At 38.5% G+C, this 22,747-nt stretch overlaps 2 protein-coding genes across 4 annotated transcripts in view; one reads left to right on the plus strand and one right to left on the minus strand.

Annotated features, from left to right (window-relative positions):
* The window catches only part of NDUFAF2 (NADH:ubiquinone oxidoreductase complex assembly factor 2), a 42,799-nt gene extending 30,144 nt beyond the window's left edge, over window positions 1-12,655 (plus strand). Inside the window, exons 3-4 of the mRNA XM_014055593.2 lie at window positions 3,509-3,549; window positions 12,150-12,655. Coding sequence (XP_013911068.2) covers window positions 3,509-3,549; window positions 12,150-12,386 — 278 coding nt within the window. The 3' untranslated portion in view covers window positions 12,387-12,655. The remainder of the gene's footprint in view (window positions 1-3,508; window positions 3,550-12,149) is intronic.
* SMIM15 (small integral membrane protein 15) lies at window positions 12,308-18,449 on the minus strand. Of its 3 annotated transcripts, none has more exons than XM_087715543.1 (3): window positions 18,367-18,449; window positions 15,282-15,344; window positions 12,308-14,651 (listed from the first exon to the last, which is right to left on the minus strand). In XM_087715543.1, the coding sequence occupies exon 3, from the start codon at window positions 14,621-14,623 to the stop codon at window positions 14,396-14,398; it is 228 nt and encodes a 75-aa protein (XP_087571669.1). In that variant the 5' UTR covers window positions 14,624-14,651; window positions 15,282-15,344; window positions 18,367-18,449; the 3' UTR covers window positions 12,308-14,395. The 3 variants fall into 3 exon arrangements, with proteins under 3 accessions (XP_087571669.1, XP_087571670.1, XP_087571671.1); XM_087715544.1 differs by lacking the exon at window positions 18,367-18,449 and adding an exon at window positions 17,524-17,836; XM_087715545.1 differs by lacking the exon at window positions 18,367-18,449 and adding an exon at window positions 16,649-16,672.
* Window positions 18,450-22,747: the final 4,298 nt, after the last annotated feature.

Consider the following 22,747-nt stretch of genomic DNA (forward strand, 5'->3'; position numbering starts at 1 on the left):
CTAGGATAGAAATACATTGTTGATTAGGATATTTATTCAGCTAGTACTCAGTCTTTCAATTAATGCACCTTGATCTCTAATACAAAAAAAATAGAAAAATATTAAAGATGAAAATATTCAGCATACAAAGATGTACTGTGTTCTGTTTCAGGGTGAGCAGAGATACTTTGGGTCTGGTATGGGCCTCCCATACATTCTTGTACACAACTATTTTCACTTATTTCAACTAAGATTCATTCTTTGCAATAGGCTATGTTCTCCCATCTTCCTTTGTTGGAGATGACATCATCTCTTTGTACCAATCAGCTTTTCGTCCACTAGAGCACACGATAAGAGACAAAAGAAGGAAAGGATCTTCACACATTGTCTTTTCATGTGTTTCTTACCTCCCTTTTGTTAGGTAAATTCAGTCTCTCACTTCCTCATTCATATAATTTACCTTATTATATATTTTATCTAAATTAAATATATAATAAATTTTCTCATATTCATAGATTTTTCAGTGATCTGCAAAAAAAAAAAAATCTGGCTTGCACATCCCCTGCCCACCTTAAAATCATACTGAAGACAATTGTTTTATAATATATTGTTATTGAATACTTATGATTGTTTAATGTAGAGATGCTTCCATTTATTTCATAACAGCAATAGCACTTAGACTTAAATATTGTTTCACAGTGCTTTACAACCCTCTCTAAGCAGTTTACAGAGTCAGCACATTGCCCTCAACAATCTAGCTCCTCATTTTACCGATCTCGGAAAGATGGAAGGCTTGATCAACCTTGAGCCAGTCAGGATCAAACTCCTGGCAGTTGGCAGAGTAGCCTGCAATACTGCATTCTAAGCATGATTTTTTTTAAAAAAAACAGGGTATGCATTTTCCCACAAATTCAGGGTCTTCTTTTTCAGATCAACCAAATATTGACCCATTGGTTGCAACAGGAGTTGCCCCACATCACAGACTGAGAAACAGTGACTGGCCCAAGTTGTTGTTGAACTTGGGTGTGAAAGCCAGCTAGGTGAACTTAAAGGTCACCTGGTTGGCTTTCATACCTAAGGTGGAACTAGGATTCCTAGTCTCCTGGTTTCTAGCCTGGTGTCTTAACTGCTAGGCTGAATTGTCTCTCAAAGACAGGATACAAATGTTGAACTAAAACGATATACAAGAGGAACATAATTATTTTGGAGCCCATGGCCATAATAAATCTAATCGATTATGATCATGAAAATGATAAACTCATCAATACATTTTAAGGCTGTAAAAATAAAGCAAAGTGGAGTTAGGAGGTGGGGATGTGAATAGTTAAATGTTGGGAAACTATGATTAATAAAAAGAAATAGCTAACTGTCTAAAAGTCCAATACTAGTTTTACTACATTAGATATAATTATGATCTGATAAGTAAATTCATTTACATCAGTTTTTACCATAATCTTAGGAAAGCAGAGAATAACTGTCTTCTTGTATAATTAAAAGTTGAAGCATATTTTCCAGAATAAATCAGATTTATCCCTTCCATTAGTGTCCAGTTCTGTTATCTTGAGTAGAAGAGCTCAGTTTAGCAATCTAGTTTAGCACTAGAAAGTTAATAGAACAGACCCAAATATATTTTTCCTGCTCGTCTTTTTGCTGTTAATAGAGCTCCAGTACAGACTTCACCACTTTTTACCTCTTTAGTAATAGCCTTCCTTATCTCACATCAGATGTCCTAGCTGAGATAGCTTATCTAGGATGTTTATCTGTTAATCTTATAAAGAAGAAACAATGCCTTTTGCTCTCAGAGGTAAAAAAAAATAGATTTATATTTCTCTAGCTTTAAAGACAAGTACTGCCTGCCACAAAGGAGTGAGAAAATTGAATGGTTATGCTGGGAGAGTCTGCTTTAACTTTTCTGTTAGAAAGAGCTAAGAGGAATTTGAAACAAACTCAGATTCTTTTTTTGTTGATGTTGTTATCCTAGATCCAATTTTTTTTATCATGTGGAACATTTTATATTGAGTGCTGCTTATCACCAAACCTATAGTAAAGTTGGTGAAAGATTATAATTTTTGGTAATGAAAAAAACGTTTGTTATATTCTGATGGAATATTTCTAACGACTGATTTGTTCTAGATTTTTTTTAAAGTTTGTTTTTTTAATTTAGGACTTTATAATGTTGCTTCTGTAGCTGTTTTAAAATTAGTGCTAAATTCACTGATGATAATGAAATTATGTTATTGTTTATTGATTCCTCCCCCTCCCTCCCCATAATTTTGGATACAGGTAGTCCTCAATTTACAACCATTCATTTAGTGACCATTTGAAGATACAACAGCTGTGAAAAAAGTGACTTATGGCTGCCCTCGCACTTACGACCAACACAGCATCAAATTTCAAGCACTTGATAACTTGCATGTATTTATGAGAGTTGCTGCATTCTGGGGACACGTGATTGTCCTGAGATGGGTGGCAAACAAATTTAATGATGATTTGAGACTTTTCCAGCCAGCTTCCAACAAGCAAAGTTAAGGGAGGAAGCTGAATTCGCATAACAATCACATGATTTACTTAACAACTGCAATGATTCACTTAAGAACCATGGCATAAGAGATTGTAAAATCAGCAACATCTCATCAACCACCTTGCTTAGCAATGGAAATTCTGTCATAATTGTGGACGTAAATCAAGGATTATCATATTTTTCGGTATATAAGATGCACCTTTTCCCCCTAAAAGAGGGTGAAAATTTGGGTGCGTCTTATACACCGAATGTAGCCCCACCCACCCACCAGCCCCCACCCTTTGGCCTCTGCTCCCAGGAATTTACCTCTTTGCAGCAAAGGGGGGCTTGCAGTGGCTTCAATAAGCTATAGCAATTCCTGCAACCTCTAACAGCTGATGATCCGGAGAAATTGAAAGTGAAACTTGTTGTTTGCTACACACGGCAAATTGCTGGGAGGCAGATTTTTTTTCTTGTGCTAATCAGGCTGTTTGCTGCAAGGAGGTAAATCAACAACTATAAATGCCTATAGAATTTTCAAATTATTAGACTTATTTTTTTAAAGACTGCTTTATTATTCTAGACAAGGTAACAAAATGAAGAAGCTTTTTAAAATAAATGCTTGATCTGAAGAGGCCCAGTGCTATTGTTTTAAAAAGTGCTATTCTTTTAAAGAGCAAAGAATAACTGTACTTCCAGAAAGTACATTTTAACAGCATCCATACAAGTATAGTCTGAAATACAACACGACAAACAGTGTATATTGTCTGTACTGTTTGTTGCAAGGAGGCAAATTGCTGGGAAGCAGAGGCAGATATTTTTCCTTTGTTTTTCTCCCCAAAATCTAGGTGCATCTTATACTCCAAAAAATACGGTACTTGTAAAAGTTAAAAATAACGTAACTTTTTTTTTAAAGTTATACAGAAAGGGAGCTTATAAATTCATAAAATATTGTTGATATACAGTAGGTATCAAAGGAAATATAAGAATGAGAAATATTTAATATTTTTTTGTTTTTAATTTTCTTAGCATGGATGAAGAAAAGAAGAAACAATCCACCTACACTTGAGGTAAGGTGTGTTATTACATACACTGTATTGATTGTTTTAACCTCTATTTTTATTGTATCCCATGCTGAATGTCCAGCCTCTTTCACTCAAACTTTTGTCCTCTACTATCATCCCAGTGTGGTTGTTAATTTTTAACTGGCTCAATAAAGATAATTCCCTAGCTTTTATACCTATCTCTGTCTCTTGAGGGCCCCCAAAAGATCCTCTAGTACTGCCTATAATTCTGTGGATATTTTTGCTGAATTTTCTCAGGTTTTTCTTCAAGACCCTTAAAGCGAGAAATGGCTGGAATAATTAAGTGACACTTTTTTCATCTTGCAGCTAACGGCAACACTGCTCCTTCTTTACCAGATACATTTGTCCCAAAAAATGTGGAGAAAGGTGGGGCTGGAATATAGGGGAAGTGTGTTAGAGTGTGTATGTGTGTGTGTGTGTGGTGGTTGTTGCTGAATTTAAAGCATACGTGATCTTAAAATCTGAATGGTGAACCTAGTTCAAAGAAATTACCTATTCCTTTCCCTGCCTCCTTCTCTAAGGCATGTGTAAATCTGTGTGGCAGGCCATTTGTATCTTGATATTATTATTAAGACATTTTTTTCCTAAAATGGCTGCCAGATAGATTGATTTGGTTTCTGTATTAGACAGCCTCTGACAACACCTGCTGATACAGTAAATGCTCTTTGACAGCTATTGAAGGGAGGGGGGCTTGGGACCATATTTCTTGTTGGAGTTGTTCTATAGCAAATCTCCCTGCCCTCATCTTTCACTGAGCCAAGTGACAAAATATCCTCCCCTCGGATCCCACTTTTTGGGAGATGTGGAAAGAATTTGAAATGTCAGTTATTGTATTTTACTGAGCCTTTATTCTATTGTCTCACTTATTGCGACAACAGAGTCATTCCCAAATCTTGCCACTATACTTAACACTGTTTTCCTGGGAATATCACTTTATGAATTGACAAAACAGAAATTCCTTTTTTCCTGCTCTCTTCTGTTCCTATCTTTGCAATCCTATATCTGTACCATGTAAGATGTTGGGCTTGTTGACTGGAAATCCGGCAGCCCAGGTTCGAGACCTAAGTGCCATGCAACGTTCTCACCCCACCTCCTGCCAGCCTAGCAGTTAGAAAGCATGCAAATGCAAGTAGAAAAATAGGTACCACTTTGGTGGGAACGTAACAGCAATCTGTGACGTTATGCTGGCCACATGACCACAAAAATGTCTTTGGACAGCGCTGGCTCAATGGCCTTGAAACAGAGAGGAGCACCTCCCTCTCTTGTCAGCAGCGACTAGCGGAGTAAAATCCACAGAACTATTTACCATGTAATCAGGCTAAGAAACAACAAAATAAAACTCTATAAATGTGGCAAAGGTTTTGAATGGGAAAGGTTGGCGCCAAAATACATTAGAATCTCCCTCTTAATGGATGAGTACTGGATCCATTACAGCATACTTCCCAAATCTGGCATTCTTCAAGTTGCTTCATCATCAACATATTTTAAAATACTTGGCTGTATGAAATTACATCTACTTACTAGCAAGCTGTAGTGGCTTTCCTTACGCATTACACTAACAGTGACTTATGCCCTAATCACTTCTTCATACTGCTGTATGCACTCAACTCATTGGATGCCTCTGAAGACGACTGAAAACTGCAGTTGTAGTAAATTGTTGGTGGGTATTACCTTCCAAGAGAATTTTGCAACTGCACTTTGAGCCCTGTATTATTTTCCAGCAGGTTTCCAGGTATAATTCAAAATAACTGGTCTATAAAGTGCTATACAGCTTGGTGCTAAGGTATATGCAGGATTGCCTTCACCCATTAGAAATAGCCTTTCTGGTAGGTTCTTAGAAGCTTCTGGTTATTTTGTATGTTACTTTTGCAAGGAAAGGGAAAAGAGAGCCCAGGAGATGCGCTTTCTCGGTTGCGCCACTAGGAATAGGGGAAAGCCTTTCCTTGCTATTAAAACTCAAGCCATTTCTGTTAGTGTTTCAGAAGCTACTTGAGATGCTGCTCTTCTGTAAACATGTGATGACTACTTGATTGTGTGCATGTTTGAATTTTAAATGTAACTGTTTTATTTATTTATCATGCACTTTTGTTGTGGTATTTTTTTCTTACTACTATTGTTGTTATTCTACTCTTGTTGCAATTTTGATTGTAAGTGATGCTTACTGTGAATGTTTTAATTGGCTGAATGCTTTTTATCGGATTGCTGTAAAATGGGATGAGCCTGTTGACTTGGCAGAATACAATTAGAATGAAAGAAAGAAAGAATGGATGAATGAATGAATGAATGAATGTTCATACATTATGCTAAGCCAAAAATAAGCCAGCAGACAAGATGAGTGAATATAGCTTAGTGTGATTGTGACACTTGGTTGAATTGAAGAACGCTTTGGTAGTGACAATTGCAGGCTTTTTCCCAATACTGTCTCTCTCCTGATACCTGCCACATTAAAAATAGCAATGCTATTAAATCAAGAAAAGCCAAAGAGAAAAAACCCAGCAGAATTAAAAGAAAGAAGAGGAAACTGTAAAAAAAAAAAGTTTGTGCAACCAGTAATAATTCTATTTCAGTACAATTCAAAAAATAATATTAGATGTGTTCAATTTTAATTTTCTTCTGTGCTTTAGCATAAAACTAAAATAGATTTATTGGTCTCCTGCTTCCAACATGTCCTGTCCCCGTAAACAATGACTGTAAGAGGTAGGACAGGTAGGAATAGTTGTCCAACACATTGAGAGGGTTGTCCAATTAGATCGCACAGGTTGGGTCTCCTCCGGATTCCATCTGCCAGCCAATGTCGGCTGGCGACTCCCCGGGGGAGAGCCTTCTCTGTTGCAGCTCCGGCCCTCTGGAACGAGCTCCCTGTTGAGATCCGGACCCTTACTACCCTCCCGGCCTTCCGCAAAGCCACCAAGTCCTGGCTGTTCCAGCAGGCTGGGGGGAGCTGAGAAGCATTTACCTCCATGGAAATTGTGAATGTTGGTTTTGTTTTTAATATGTTGTCTTTGTCTCGTTCCCCCCCTTTCCCTTGTCTTTTGTGAGCCGCCCAGAGTCCTCCGGGAGTGGGTGGCATACAAGACAAATAAATAAATAAATAAATAAATAAATAAATAAATAAATAAATAAATAAATAAATAAATAAATAAATAAATAAATAAATTGTCAGATTTGGGCTGGCTGTTACAAAATATCTTTTCATGAGCTATTAACTTTAGGACAGCACATCCCTTTTTTCTTTGGATATGTTTTTTCAAAAAAGGTTCAGAAACAATTGATCAAATGGGCTCCATCTAATGCTAATAATAAACTATTGCAAAAGACAGATTTTGAAACAACTTCTATACTGCGAGGTTGTCTTTACCACCTGAAAACAACACTTCCCTATCCCAAGTTCTTTGGAAGGACTCAGTAGTGGATAAAAACACCAAATATCCAGCTTAAACATCTGGCAGACTGTGCTACCAAACATCATAATACTTCCCTGGAATGCCAAGAATTCAGGTTATCCCTGTAAATCACCAGTGGCTTGAGGTATTACCGTGTTTTTCCAAAAAGACGACAGACCTTGAAAAGAAGCCCTATCACGTTTTTGAGCGTATGCAATCAAATTAAGCCCCACCCACAAAATTAGCCCTAATTGAGACCCCACCCTGGGGTGCAGGGGGTGGGGTGAGGCACACAGGTAAAAAATAAGCTAGGATGGGGATGGTGTGTGTGTGGAGCTGCCCTACTTACCAGGCCTCATACACCCCGACACCTGCCTTGCCTTCTGCGGCCGCAGAGGGCTTTCTGGAAGGCATATGCAGCCGATAAGAGATGCTCCGTATCGATTTGAGCCCTGTTATTGGCTGCAGATACCTTCTGGCAGGCATCTGAAGGCAAAACAGAGACCGGGGCGATGCGTGTGAATGGTGGCAAATGGCCGCAGAAGAAGTGGGCCAGCACCGGGTTCCTGCTGGGTGGGATTGTCGGTGCCACCACCATGAGGTGAGTCAATAATTAAAACCCTCCAAAAACAAAGGCCTAGCCGTTTTTTTGGTGGTCAAAAGAAAATAAGACCCGCCCTTCTTTTTGGAGAGACACAATATTTGGAGTTGAGAAATGGACAGAGGCAAAAGATTTTGCATCCAATGACTTCTTTCATGTCTTTGTTCCTCTCTTTCCATGCATCTTGAGCCTTAAACTCTGTTAGTCTGCTGGACTGTTATGTTCAGTTAGACTCCCTGCTTCCTCATTGGAATACTTTAAGCTAGGTGAGTTAAAGACTACTGAGCTTATTAGAGTAAAAATACTCTGTTGATTTTCCCCAACACTGTTTTTTTTAAATGGAAATATCCTGAGGAGATAGGTTTTAATATGAAATTGAATTCATTAATGTGTTTCTTAGCTGGTATGGGAGGTCTGAAAATGGTTAAAAATAAAAAGTATGGTAAAGAACTATTTTTCATTTCTAATGTGCTATGTGTTTGCTTTGCAGTAATAAAAACTAAGTGGCTTTTGAATTGCACAGTTGGATACAAGGTGAAATGTTAAAGAGAAGAAACTTTTCGTGACAGCTCCTGTCTTGTTTCAAACTATTTCGAGCATTTCCATAATTATTTGTTTTGACAGCCTTCTTGTCAAGGAAGGAAAATGTACTTTACTGAGTAGTAATAAGCATAAAGTTTCAATTATTATCTCCCCACCATCATCCCTAGAAGAGAATAATTAAATTGAAAATTACATTATGTTTAGTTATCATAGTGTATGCTCATCTTCCTTATTTGAGTGTAAGAATATTATTTCTTTCAGGAATAGCAGGAGAGAAACTCACTCCAATCATGGTGATTCATTTTCATTGAATTCTAAGTTCCTATTATCCAACTGCAGGATGCTTTAAGAATTATATTTTCAATCATACTTTGCCCGCATACTTTATTTATGGTTGCCTGTTTATATATTCTGTTTCTTAAATGTAGGCTGCAACATTTTTATAGATTAATTGACTAGATTAGTCAATTAAAAGCTTTTTATTAATTTTTCTGTAATTAAAACAGCAGGCGTATTTTCTTAATTCCAATGAATCACCTATGAGAATGGCAGAGGAATGAAGAAATTGTGCCTTTCTAAGATGGTGCCTAGAGCATATAACTTCTGTTTCTTATTAGTGTTATCTTTCTAAACTGTTTGAAATGACACAAATATTACACTGTTACAGTTTGTTTAACTATTTGTTTATTAAATAATAATTGTCTGAGTTTCTACATGCTAAGCAATAAGCTGCCAATAAATATTGCAATCTAATACAATGCTAGATCAGAGGTTTTTTTCTTGGTACAAATAAGCTATGTTCAGTGCCTTTTAACTTTGAAATTAAATCTGGATGAGTCCTTTTGTCTCTTAAGTCCTTTTACCTGGTATTGGAACATGGTGGCAAATGTTTGCTGAGCAAATGCTTTTTTTTTGTGGGCATATTAAAATGTCTTCTAATGCATTATCACTTAAGAATATACAAGCTCTGCAAGACACAAGCAAGCCAAATCCTTTTCTTTTTAAAGTTGTTGATCAGTTGCTTTTGGGAGGCTTAAAATATGATGGGAAGGCAGTAACATTGTTCAGCAATCACCATACAGAGGCATATGGCTTTTGATATTAAGTGCAATATATACCTGATTAGATGCAAATAATCTTATCTCACATGAATTTTTCATACAGTATCATCCTTTAAAGCTGGCTAAGTTGGTCACAAACATCCATTATACTCAAAGTGTTTGATGTGAAGAATGACTTCATCCATCTTGAGTGTTCAGTGGTTTAGTCCTTGCTTGTAAAGATAAGAATAAAAAAACTTTATTCATATAGCCAATGGGGTTATATATAATTCAGCATGTCTTTAGTGTTTTCCCACCATCATTGACTACCTGATTATTTAATCAAAATGACCCAGATGTTTGTAATTTTTCTTGTAAGTGCCTTATTTGGATCAACCTTTTTCACCTCTATAATACCCATTTTCAGTATAACAATGATCATATCATATATGATTTTTTTTCATATTCAGGTTCTTGCTACAAGCCATCAGCATGCATCTGTCATCTTTTTCCTTGATTTGCTTTATTTCATGCTTCCTCACTTTGAACTGTGTTGACTTGCTTAATGTCTCTTTTTCCAAATCAGAAATATCATTCTGTGTATTTTGCAAGATAATTATTCTGTACATATTATTGCAATAGCCCAAACTCCCTTTTTACGACCTTATAATCCCTATTTGGGGTAGAGTCATGGTGACTGGATAATGTTGAGCATTTACTGATCAGATGCCGATCCTGACACCTATCTGGAGTTCACAGCAAATATTTTTTCATAGGAAGAGAAACATCTGTCATTACTAGGATTGAACTCTTAGCCTTCCAAGTGAGAGACAAGCATCTTCACCGCCAGGCCACCATGCTGCTTGTTATTGCAATAGGGCAGTTATATTAAAAAGTAATTGCCAGCTTTCATACAATCAAGGAATGTTAATGTAGCTTCCACTACACTTACAACCCAGGCAGTTTAAAATGGTCTTTGAAACCAGTATGAATTTCTGAAGGTATCTATAACATATTTCATCTCAGAAGGAACTAAGCTTGGCTGTTTGTGGGCAATTATGCTTAGAGATGTTTGGGGAAGGTATATATATGCACACATGGATGTGTTCTGTACCCAAGCAACACTCAAATGTGACTCCCATTTCCAGTAAGATTTCACCAATGGGGAAATGCAGGGTGAAATAGCTTACCATGGCTGCCTCCCATGTTGATTGGGAACCATGGGTTAGGGGAACTGGGATTTCTCCAGGCATCACTGAAGAAAAAGCAGGAAAAGACAGCTCTGTGTGAAAGTAACTCAGAAGCCAGTGATGATGAACCTTTGTCTTACTGCTTGCCAAAATTCCACGCGTGCGCACTATCACACACACACACACTCAATCTCACACATGTACGTGTCCCCCCCCCACATGCATGTGTGACCCCCTCCTGAGGCTCTGGAGGCTTTCCTGAAGCCTGGGGAGGGGGAAAAACCCCGCCCCCCCGCCCTCTTGGAGGCCCTCCGGAAGCCGGAAACAGATCATTTCTGAAGTTCCGGTTGGCCTGTTGGGGCCGTTTTTTGTGGCACCAAATATGGCTCCGTGTGCCACGCGTGCCATAGGTTCGCCATCACGGTCCTAAGCTATGACAGTAATGCTGGTGAGAGTACAATCCTAGATAGCGACATGTTTTGTCAGGGAACAACTACACCTTACGTTGTATAATTTTTTTCTATAAAAAGTAATTTCTGCAGCAGATAGCAACACTTAGTTAATATGAGGGGAAAAACTAAGAAGGTTTGGACTTGATAAATACTTGGATGGATGACCAAGAGGCATGGTTGTAGGCTAGATGAGCAAGTTAACAATATTTTTGAAAGAAGGCACTGACAATGGCAAATCCATACTGCTTCCAAGTGTGATATGTGGATTGGGTTTTATACTGTGATTATGCTCTGTATCTCGGAACCAGTAAATTGGGTAAGTTTATTTGCTAGGGGAACATCAGCCATTACAAGCTAATTTTCCCAATAATCCAGCTTGCAGCATTTTCCATCCATCCCATGAAAACAAATAGGAAATAATTATATAAGCTGTACAGATGAACTAGAATCTCATGCTATGCTACTGTGCTGCTCCTCTGTAATATCTGGTCAGTACCATCTTTTCCCCTGGAGGCCAAATGTTAGGGAGGAGGAGCTTTGTTAAATTTATATGTGCTCCTTGTGGGTCTGACCTTTGAATGCTAGAAAAATTAGAAAGTTAATTGAAGTCAGTTGAATTGTTTTCAGCTAGCATTAGAGACCCTGTAGGTTTATTACATTGTAATTATAGAGATTCATTATTGTTCAATCTCAGTTTCATTTTGATATGGGAATTTGGTTTCCTTTTGAGCTTGCGTTTGGCAAATAGTCCTTTGATTATACACAGATAATAAATTATAATCTTGTTGCATGTCTTTGTAAAACTACTTGATACATTTGCTCTGTATTCTTTTTCCATTCTCTTTTTAAAGAAATACATAGTTATAAATTTAAATGATGGGCAGTCAATATTTTAAATCCATGTTTTGAAAAAGTATTGCAGCATTTTGGTACATTATATATACTGCCACATAGATTTTGCATGGTGCATATATTAGAATAATGTAACTTGAAGACATGGGATATAGGATACCTTGCTGATTTTGTTAAGGGCCTAGATGGGGACCGACTTAGGAATCCTTAAGGTAAAGGTTCCCTTCGTACATATGTGCTAGTCGTTCCCGACTCTATAAACTGCTTAGAGAGGTCTGCAAAGCACCATGTAGCAGTATATAAGTTTAAGTGCTATTGCTATACTCCAATAAGTTGAATCTCGATGAAGTTGCCTATACTGGAGGATGCTTTTCCTGGCCTCTTAAAATGCTACTTGCTGAATTGAGGCAAGCTCTTGTTGTGAAAAGTGAAAGCAACACAACCTACGCACTCAAGCAAAGTGCATCTCCTTAGCATTCATTGTTTCTTTCAGTCAGTTCAATGTGTTACATTTTCCCCTCCAGGAATGTATCCAGAATAGAAACTACAGAAAAGAAATGAAAGCTAAAGTTGAAGATTTGGATGAAAAAAGCAGCCTCCTTCGGGCCAAAGAGGATCTTGATGTAGGGCCACTTCAAACACAGATTACAGGACATGCATCTGCTTCCAGCTACAGAAAGCCTGAACGCTCAGAAGATCCTGTTAGTACAGCAAATACATTTCAGCCTGGAGCCTGGATGCCTCCTGACCGTAAAAAATAAAAGCCCCCCCCCCTCTGTGCAAAGCATCAGGAAAGAGGCAACATTTGGTTAATGAGCAACATGAATGAAGACACTTCCTTAAAAATTCCAAGTTATACTTAAAAGCTTAGCAGCATTTTCAAAATGCTTAGATTCTGCCGTTTCTTGTGGAAATGTTTAATTGCTTTTTATAAAATGTCCCATCTCTAATTCTTTTGCCTCTTAAATCATTTGATAATGTTTTCAGTGAAGTTATGCTTCAATAAAATTTAATGCTGCCATAATCATTACAGATGGTGTATTACATGACTGTATATATTCTAGCTGTTAATTAATGTTAAGAGGGTGTGTATGGCAATGCTATGCATGCAGTTATTCTCTTTAAACCTGTCAAACTATTATAACTTCTCATATTCCAAACTGCTTAATGAAATTTAGTCATTCATGAGAGTTCGCAGCTTCTCCTAACATATTAAAAATGATTTGTTTATGGAAGGAGATCCAAAATGTTGCTTATGAAAAGCTATATTTATTTGCTAATTTTGTCTAATAAGATTTTGACAAGGTTCTAAATGTCACTAAACACAATAAATAATTATTAGGACGGGACACATTACAGTTAAAAATTTCCATTGTAAATAAATGTCAGGACTTGTGCAAGTTAACAAAACTAATTTAAACATTGTTTATTTAAAGTAGAAATTTAATGTTTCATAGCTTAACAAATCAGTAACTGTGCAATCATGAGCATATTTAAATGTCCTATAATTTTGTTTAAAATGCATATTTGTGCTTGACATCCTTTGCATCAGGAGATGCAGTCACTAGTAGAGTTATTAGCTTCCTATCCTACATAATCCCTAACTTTATTTTTATACCAGTAAACCAATGTTGGTTTAGTAGTCATAATTTCACCAAACCAATGTTATAGGTTAGATACCTCTTTTATGTTATAAGTTAACTGAATGTAAAAAAAATAGGCTTCAGAATGTTACAAGATTTTCAAAGATGAGCCTAAGAAGCTTTGGTTTTTGAAGAGTTGAAAACAGGAATTGACTAGAAATATATAAAAGAAATTTCAGGGTGCTAATTATTTGCCCACCAGGCATCAATTGTTGCCTTCAAAGGCAAAGTATTGACTTAATAGGGAGCCATAATTTAGAATGAGAAGCCTCTGTAGCAACTTTGTAACAGCAGCTACACAGGGCTTGCTACAGGGAGAATAATGCTTGTCATTTGGCCTGAACTGGCTAAGGTTCCCTAAAATTTGCCTTCAGTCTTTAGCTGAACTAATAAACACGTGAGGGCATTTGTAACCATTGATTCTGGTTGTTAAAAGACTTAGTGATTGCCTACATTCATTCACTATTGCTTTGTCCTCAGAGCGTAGCCACCAAGAATATAATGTAACACAAGTGAGAAACTATTATCCAACACCCATGGCTTATGCACAGACTATTCCAGTAGTCATATTTTACGTTCTTTCCCCCCCCCCCAAAAAAAACATTTTGTAGATAAGGTTGCTCTCAGTTACATTTAACAAGAAGAATCTTTTGAATGATAATTTAAGCTATCATGGATTGTATAATTGAAACAATCTGGTTCTTACAAACCATTATGCCAAGGAATAATGAAAATACTGGTTTTCAGTGTGAAATTGGAATTCTTCACAATGTAGGAAAATTTTACAATACAACAAAATTATATGAAAATTATTAAACAATTATTTTCCATGATATAAAATTATAAGACAGATTTTAATGGAAATAATAATTTGTATCTATATAGTTATTACACATGTATTATAAACTTACATTTTGCTTATATCCCAGGTTAGAAAAAAAAATCGGGAGGAGACTTCTTAAAAAAGCAATTAAAGTTCATTACCACAGAAGTTTAATAGCACAAATTAAGGATACATTATTCCAGGAAAAAGATCTGTCATCTTTCTGTAAGGATACAACAAAAAAAAGGTACACATACAGTAACAGTGCATTGCCAAAAAAATTCGGCCCAGTGAAATTGAAGTCTTAGTCCTTCTTTATTCGTTTAGCTTTTGTAATGTTTTCTTGGCGTTTTTGTTTCTTTTTTTGTTCCCGTTCCTTAGCTTCAATCATTTTTGCCAGTTTCCATGATAGCACCGCGCTTGCCAAGAATAGAGGTGTTAGAGCAAGGATCACTGTTGTAAGGAACCCATATGGATCTTTTGCAGCCCATTCCACAATATACTCAGCCCAAGATTTGATATTTTCAAACATCCTTCTTGCTACCTAATAGGGGAAAATCCTAAAAAAGAGAAAGTAATACTATTATTTCACAGAAAAGTAAACAGATACCTACTGAATAATGCAGAAAGAAATTCAGAATAACAGCATTGAAAGGGGCCTTGAAGAGGTCTTCTAGTCCAATCCCCTGCTCCAGCATAAAACCCTACACCTGTGATGACAAGCCTCTCTGTGAGCATGCGAGCTGTCGCCCAGCTCAGCTCCACCGCACATGCGCATGCACCTTCCACTGGCCAGCTGATTTTTGGGTATCTGCTGCGCATGTGAGACACGTGTGCATGGGAGGGCGTATTGCACAAGTATGCACGGAGGCAGTGAAACCACCCCCCTCCAGCGGCCCATTTTTGGTCCCAGGAGGCTTCAGGGAGGCCTGCTAGACCCTAATGGGCTGCAGGGTGTGTGTGGTACACCTCCTGCACAGCCCATTTTGGGTTTCAGGAGGCTTCATGGAGGCCTACTAGATGCAATTTCCTCGCTGCAGCTGCGAGGCTCAGTTCCCCATTCCCCTGCCTATAGCAACTTGAAAGCATGTCAGGAATGCTTCGTGAGTTGACATCCTGTATATTATAATTTTCATCATTAGAAATATGTTTAGAATTCTTCCAGCAATGTAAAAGATGTCACAACTTACCCAAGAGGTCAAGAAACTCCAGTGTAGCAACACGGCAACTCTGGCTATTGTTGTCATAAAAAACTACAAGAAAAAACATTGAGACATTTAAAGCAGCAGCTTTTGATTGTAGAAGTTGTACAGTAATACAAAACAATTCAAATTGTTGTATTAAATAATACTGCATACTGTACGAGTAGTCCTTGACATATAACCACAATTGAGCCCTAAATTTCTGTTGCCGAGTGAGACAGTTGTTAAGTGAGTTTTGCCCCATTTTACAACCTTTCTTGCCACAGTTATTAAGCAAAGCATCTGAATTTTGATCATATGACCACGGAGATGCTACAACAATCATAAGTATTAAAAAATGGTCATGTTACTTTTTTCAGTGCCGTTGTAACTTTGAATGTTCACTAAATGAATTGTTGTAAGTCAAAGGCTATGTATGTCAACATATCAAAGATTCAGTTGCTAAGTTTCAGATAAATTCTAAAATATTTTTAAGTACTACTTAAAAATGTGGAACTGATTAATATAGTAATTTGCTAAATCTTTCATAAATGGCATCTATTAAAATAAGGAAATTGAAAAGAAAAAACAGATCCAATGGAACAGGAAAATAAACATTTCCCCTTCAGGCAAGTTTGCATATTTTCTTAATAAAATGATCATTTAGCACAAAAGGACTATAGCAACTATTTTTCATTATCCTTTTTTGAGGATAACATTTAAAAGCAATTCTAAATAGATTTTTGCATAAGCAAGTCTGCATCAAGGCAGTGAATTGAACCAAATGTTAAGACTTGTTTATGGTACATCAAGCTGCATGCAAAATGATTTTTGAAATTCTAATTTCTATCTCAATCATATTGCCATTTAAATAAAATACAGCTTCTGTGTCATTTATATATCTGGTACATCTTCATGTGAAATGGCCTTTGACATATATATCTGTGCTGAAACTATGAGATGATAAGCAAAGCCAATAATTTCCATTTGTTAAAAATGGAAATTGACTACTATTAAAATGTTCTTTCTCATCTCATGTACTTTGTATTAAAGCTTATAAATAAGCATTTTTTAAAATTCTAAATCTAATACCTCTTATTTGGGAGAAAAAAATACCTGCTACCTCTTTATTTCTGTTCAGATTCATAAAAGTAGCAATAATAATTAATATAAAATTCTCAGATCTATGCTCAAATTCTACTGAATCTATTTTCCAAAGCTAGTAGGAGTAATACGTATAAGTTGGGCTGACAATATCACAAATAATGAGGTGATAAGCCACTTGGGAAAGCAAAGGGAAATCATCAAAGCCATTAAAAAGTGAAGGTTAGAATATTTTGGACATGTGAGGCAACACCCAGAAAAATATGGCATACTTCACTTAATCATCCAGGGAAAAATTGAAGGCAAATGAGGTCCAGGCAGAAGAACATCATGGCTTCAAAACCTAATGGATTAGTTTGGACAAAACTCAGCAGCACTTTTTCATGCGGCTGTTGACAAAAATAGGATTGTCAACGTGATTGCCAATGTCCAATGATGGATATGACACAAGAAGAAGTAGGAGTAGCCACTAATACCCCTATTTTACAGTCATCACTGTTTTCACTACAAATAAATTGTAGGTACTCCTATTGTTCTAGTAGAAGCAGGTCAAGGGTCAGGTAGGGTAGGAAAATTAGTCTGAGGCCACTTAAGAAAGTGATCACAATTACTGAAAAGTGGTGGCATACTTTCCTGTCATTCAAGATGGTAAAGCCTTAGGCTGTACATCAATCTTGAAAACTAACCAGAGTTTAAAAAGAATCCATGAATCTTCCAAAAAAACTCAACCTTCCCAACCTACATTGTATCAGTCACTGTGCCCACTGTAATCTCTATCCATCAGAAAATTCTAATATATATCCATAGTGCTAGTTTTGGAGTCTTAAAAGTTGCCAAGATTAAACACCACTGACACAGCCTCCCTGCATCTAGTGCAGGGGTCTCGAAAGTTGGCCACTTTGAGACTTGTGAACTAACTCCCAGAATTCCCCAGCCAGTATAGCTCAAAGTCCACAAGTCTTAAAAGGGGCCAACTTTGGAGACCCCTGATCTAGTGCCTACTGAGCGACATGAACAACCATCATTCCCTGCTTTCTTTTTCATTCTGAAACCAGGTCTTTTCGGCAACAGAAAGGCTGGTTCTTGGGAAGCACTTCCCAGAGTTTAGAAGGATTTACAAGCAGCTACGTGAATGCAGCCGTAATACCTTTGTCTTTCTTCACACACCTTCATACTTTCTCTGGAGAGCAGGCAACGGAATTTTATTTTTAACGTGGGCTGGTGTACTCGCAGTTAAAAAAAAAAGATAATGAAATTCTTGACAAACCTGTATTTTATATCCATCCAGGTGAGGAACACATCTTACTTACACCAACCTCACTCCATTCCTAAGAGGGGCATGCATAAGCGCACCAATGTGTCTATCGTCCCTGTCCTACTGTTCCTTTTTATTTGTATGCGTTTTCATGTATTCAAAAGCATGTTTATAGTTGTCTAATACGTTTGACAAAATAAATAAAATAGAAATAAATAAAATAAAAAAATAAAATAAAAATAAATACTACTACTCTGTCTTCCCCACAACCACACACACACACGCATGCGCGCGAGTTGGGCGGGGCTGGGAATGACCCAAAGGAATTACGGGGCGTTTGCCTCACGGATTTCTGCTCCGTACTGCGCCTGCGTGCGGAGGACTTCACCTGTTGAATTTCTGCAGGGCAGTAGGATGGGACCACAAAACATTGGCGACCCTAACCAAGGCGCACCAGAAGGTCGCCTGAGACTCAGGAAGCCCAGTAGCTGTCTCCCCCGCCCACCCCCTCGGACGGCAAGCTGAGGAAAGTTCAGCGGGACCGCCCAAGCGAATAGAGAGCAAAGGTGGGGCGCGGGTGCATCTGGCGCACGCACGACGACGACCCCCCCCCCAAGCTCGGCCTTACGTAGCGCGCGCGATCACCCTCCCTCCCTCAATGCAGGACGCCTGACCCCCCCTCTCCTCTCAGCCACCCACTCCCCCACTCAGATCTTGGCTCGAGGGTTCGCTCACCCGCCAACCGGAAGCAGGAAGTAATGGGAAGCCAACTTCCGACTGGAGCCCGCCTTCACCGGTATTCCCGAGCGGACGTGGAGAGGAATTACGTCATTCCTTTCCGGATAGGAAACCCCGCCTTCTCTGCCTTTTAGGGAACGGGGCTTTCCTGGGACAAGCAGAGAAGGATGAAAACCTGACACACACACACACACACCCAAAATCAGACTTGTGGTGCGTCAGGCATAAACGCATACTAATGCTATTATGAGTACCCATAGTAATCATTAGTATTCATGGTAATACTATTAGTATGGAAAATAATAGAACAGGGCTCCCCAAACTTGGCAACTTTAAGCCTTATGGACTTCAAGTCCCAGAATTCTCCAGCCAGCTATACTGGCTGGAGAATTCTGGGACTTGAAGTCCACAAGGCTTAAAGTTGCCAAGTTTGAAGACCTCTGTAATAGAGAAATAGTCGGGGTGCGATTGGATTGCTGGGAAGCCTCCCAGAGCAAGCCGTGGTGGCTGCGAAAATCTGGGAGCTGAAGAAACGGACCGTCTCTTGGTTATCTGGCATTTTTGTCGCCTCGATTGTGGCTAAGTGAAACTGAGCGGCAGCACAGCCCGGTGAAAATTCCTTTTGACTAACAAAGGCAGCTCTTCAGATAGTGCTCAAATAACCCTCCTTCTCCACTTTTTCTAAATCCCAAGTCTCGTCACGTTGAACTCCTTATTTGGCAGCTCCCTCCTTTGGGGCAAAAAGGGGGGGGAAAGCGCCTGAAGATCAGGAAAACAAATGTCTCGTCGTTTCCATAAGCATCCCCCCCTTTTTCCGGATGGGGGGGGAAAAACGGCAACTTGAACCAAGAAGTGAGCTACCTTTTAATACCTCTACCCTTTTCTACCTCTGTAAGCCCAAGCCGCATTCTCTCCGGAGGGCGGGGGAGCGGGTAAATGGGCGGAGCCAGGAGCGTTGGATGGAGGGAGGGAGCGTGAAGGCGGCGGGGAGCACGTGGGACTATTTAAAGCGGAAGACGCCCTGGAAAGGGCTTGTAGTATTCCTGGAGGAAAGGTACAATTCGCCTATGCCAACTTGCTGCGGGACAATTTAACAATTATTTAATTATTTAAAATTAAAAAAAAATACTTTAATTTTTGCCATTCACGTTTCGTTTTGTCCCTCCTTTTGCATCCTTTCTTTAATAGTATAGTATTTATTGTCATTGTACAAAATAAATGCAACAAAATTGGTTTTAGCTTCACTGGTGCAAAATTATAGCCGAAGCAAAAGAAAAAGTAGTCATACATTTCCACGTGTGCATGGAGTGATTGTGGTTGTATTTAAAAGTCTGTCAGCCCAAGGATAGAAACTATTTAAACCTGTTTGTTTGGCTGGCTATACTTTGATTGTCTTCTGCCTGATGGTAGAAGTGCAAAGAGACACTGACCAGGGTGTGAATCATATCTGAGTATCTTCCTTACTCTGCTAAAGCAGCGAGATTTGGTGATGTCATCCAGTGGTGTCAGAGGGCAACCAATGGTTTCTTGTGCCGAATTGATCACTCTCTGTAGTGCCTTCCTGTCCACAGCTGTTAAACCAGCATACCATACTGTAATGCAATATGTGAGGACATTTTCTATGGTGGACTGATAGAAAGAGGTTATCAGCCGTTGTTCTACCTGATTTTTTTGCAGGACTCTAAGGAAATGAAGTCTCTGTTGGGCCTTTCCAATCACCAGGGATGTGTTGTTTTTCCAGGTGAGATCTTGACTAATAAGCACTCCCAAGAATTTAAAAGAGGAAACCCTCCCCACACAGCCCCTCTTGATATACAGTGGGGCAGGTTCCTCTCTGTGCTTCCGGAAATCTAGCACCATCTCCTAATGATTCTATTCCACCATTTTGTTGATTTAAGAGTAACTCTTGTGCCGCAGCGAGTTGTCCTGGTGCGAGTTGGTCATGGCAAGTTGGTTGTGGCGATATGATGGGTGATGATGTCCCACCCAGTAAAATGCAAGTTTTGGTGGAATGAAATGCAAGGTTAGGGTTTAAAGGTAAAGGTTCCCTTTGCACATATGTGCTAGTTGTTCCCAACTCTAGAGGGCGGTACTTGCATTTACGTGCTTTCGAACTGCTAGGTTGGCAGAAGCTAGGACAAGTAACAGGAGCTCACTCCATTACGTGGCACTTGGGATTCAAACTGCTGAACTGCCGACCTTTCTGATCAATAAGCTCAGTGTCTTAGCCACTGAGCCACTGTGTCCCTAAGGATAGGGCTTACTTGTGACTAAATCTTGTTGCTCGCAGAGGGGACTCCATCCCAGCAAGACTTTGTGGAATTCAGTTCAGCCCAAGAAGACCTCGATCTTCATCCAATCATTCTCATTACATTTGTCTAAGGTTTATTTTTAACTCTGCACAATATTGCGAGTAATACTCTAATACACTCTAAAACATATGTAAGTGAAAATACATGCACAAAAAGTTGCTATGCAACGTTATCCTGTGGTAAGATGGGTAAAATTAAATAAATAAATAAATAAATTTGTCACATCTTCTTTCTAAAGTAGTTGAGCAATCATTTACTTGAGAAACTAAATATTCTGCATTTAATTTGAGTAACATGGATAAACCTACTTAGAAAATTATTCCATCAATTTATTGCAATTAATCTTCCTCAGATTCAGAATAGAGAACTTTTGGTTGAGGAGTTTGGGGGTGGAATGAGTTGAGGGTTGTCCCCCCCACCCCACCCCTATAACTGTTAAACCTGTTTGGACATCTGTGGATTGAGTAGCTTTGGAAGCTGCAAGAAAAGATTGGGGTATTGCATGTTGCCCTTCCTACTGCAAAATGTTGATGGCAAAACCATCTAGAGTTTTACATAAGCAGTGGAAAAAAATAGCAACTTCCTGTACTGCCACTCTAGGGCTGTTTAATAAATTCATTTTTCCCCCAAATAATTGTCTACTATTAGTAAACAATTCACGTTCAATATGTCTAGTGCCCTAGAACCATTTAGTCCTCTTGCATCTTGCCTCTAAAGATTAATCTTAAGGGTAGCACAGTTGATTTTAATTCAGCTACATTGAGTATGACTTTCAGGCTATTGCTCTGTAAAGAATTGTCCCCAGGAGTGAATTATTGTTATGCTTCCTCACAAACTGTTTATCTGGCATAATTCCTTGACTCTTTTGTATTCTACCTGCTGAGTAATATCCCCCTTGTTTCTGGGTGAATTATGCTGCTTCCTCTGCAGTTCTACATTGGTGACGCTTTTCTGAAGGGCTGTGAGAATTAATTCTTTTTCCTCGTGCTTATTTTTTCCAGCTAGTAAAATAAGTGCTCTATCAGCACTTTGTCAGCCTTGTATGACATACATCCAGTATTTACACATCACCAAATAGGTAATATATCTTATACTTTCTTACACTTCTACTAGAAATAACCAAACTCCATTTATGTTATTAAAAGTTAAATTGTTTTTTAAACATGCAGGCATGGTATGTATTGCATAGCTACAAACTAGCAACATCTGCAAAGAAGGGTCAATATCTGTGAGCATGCAAGTGCAAAAGATGTGCAAAAGAGGCAAATTTTTAATCATGTTATTGTGCCCTCCATATTGAGCAGGGGGCTGGACTAGAAGACCTCCAAGGTCCCTTCCAGCTCTATTCTGATTCTGAATTCTAAATATTGTGGATCCTCAGACACAAACCCAGTGGATGTTCAAGTTATTCTGTTATAATTTAAGCTCTCATATTGTCTAGATATGTATCACTTACAGGATGCAGGCTAGCCTTCAAACCAAATCAAGAAACTTGAATTATAAGCAGATGTGCTTTGAATTTTAACAGGAACCTTGAAGATACGAAGTTGATTCTAAATAGCTCAGGTCAAGCAACTGGAACACACAACCTAAAGTCCAAGCCAAATCTGATTCTTTTCAGCCCAGAATTTTGCGTTTACCTCTTTAGAAAGCAGGGAGCTTAAAGTGTCAAAGTTTTGGTTTCAAGCCTAGCATTCTTTTCTTGTAATTCATTGCCCGTATTTTTGATCTTGGATCAGAAATAAAAAGTACCAAATCACAATCTTTTGATGATCTCAGACTAAGATGTTCCTGTTGGTAGAGTTGTTTTCTTTTATTAAAAAAAAACATTTGGATGCCTGGGACACTATAGCCAATATCTACTATCAAAATGTCAGCCCCACTAGATAGTTCATTCCAGAAAATCTGTTCCATAGGAAAGCTATCCTTACTTTTATTGAGATTGGTTATAATCATGGGTGGGCTTTTAGGAGTTCGCCCGGGTTCAGGTGAACCCGTAGCTAACATTATGGCCTGTTCGCAGAACCTACAAATCCCACCCCGGCTGGCCCCTCCCACCCCTCCCC

The sequence above is a fragment of the Thamnophis sirtalis genome, unplaced genomic scaffold (assembly GCF_051295495.1).
Source record: "Thamnophis sirtalis isolate CommonGarterSnake01/CBP01778 unplaced genomic scaffold, rThaSir2_p1.2 scaffold_5, whole genome shotgun sequence".
NCBI classification, from domain to species: domain Eukaryota; kingdom Metazoa; phylum Chordata; class Lepidosauria; order Squamata; family Natricidae; genus Thamnophis; species Thamnophis sirtalis.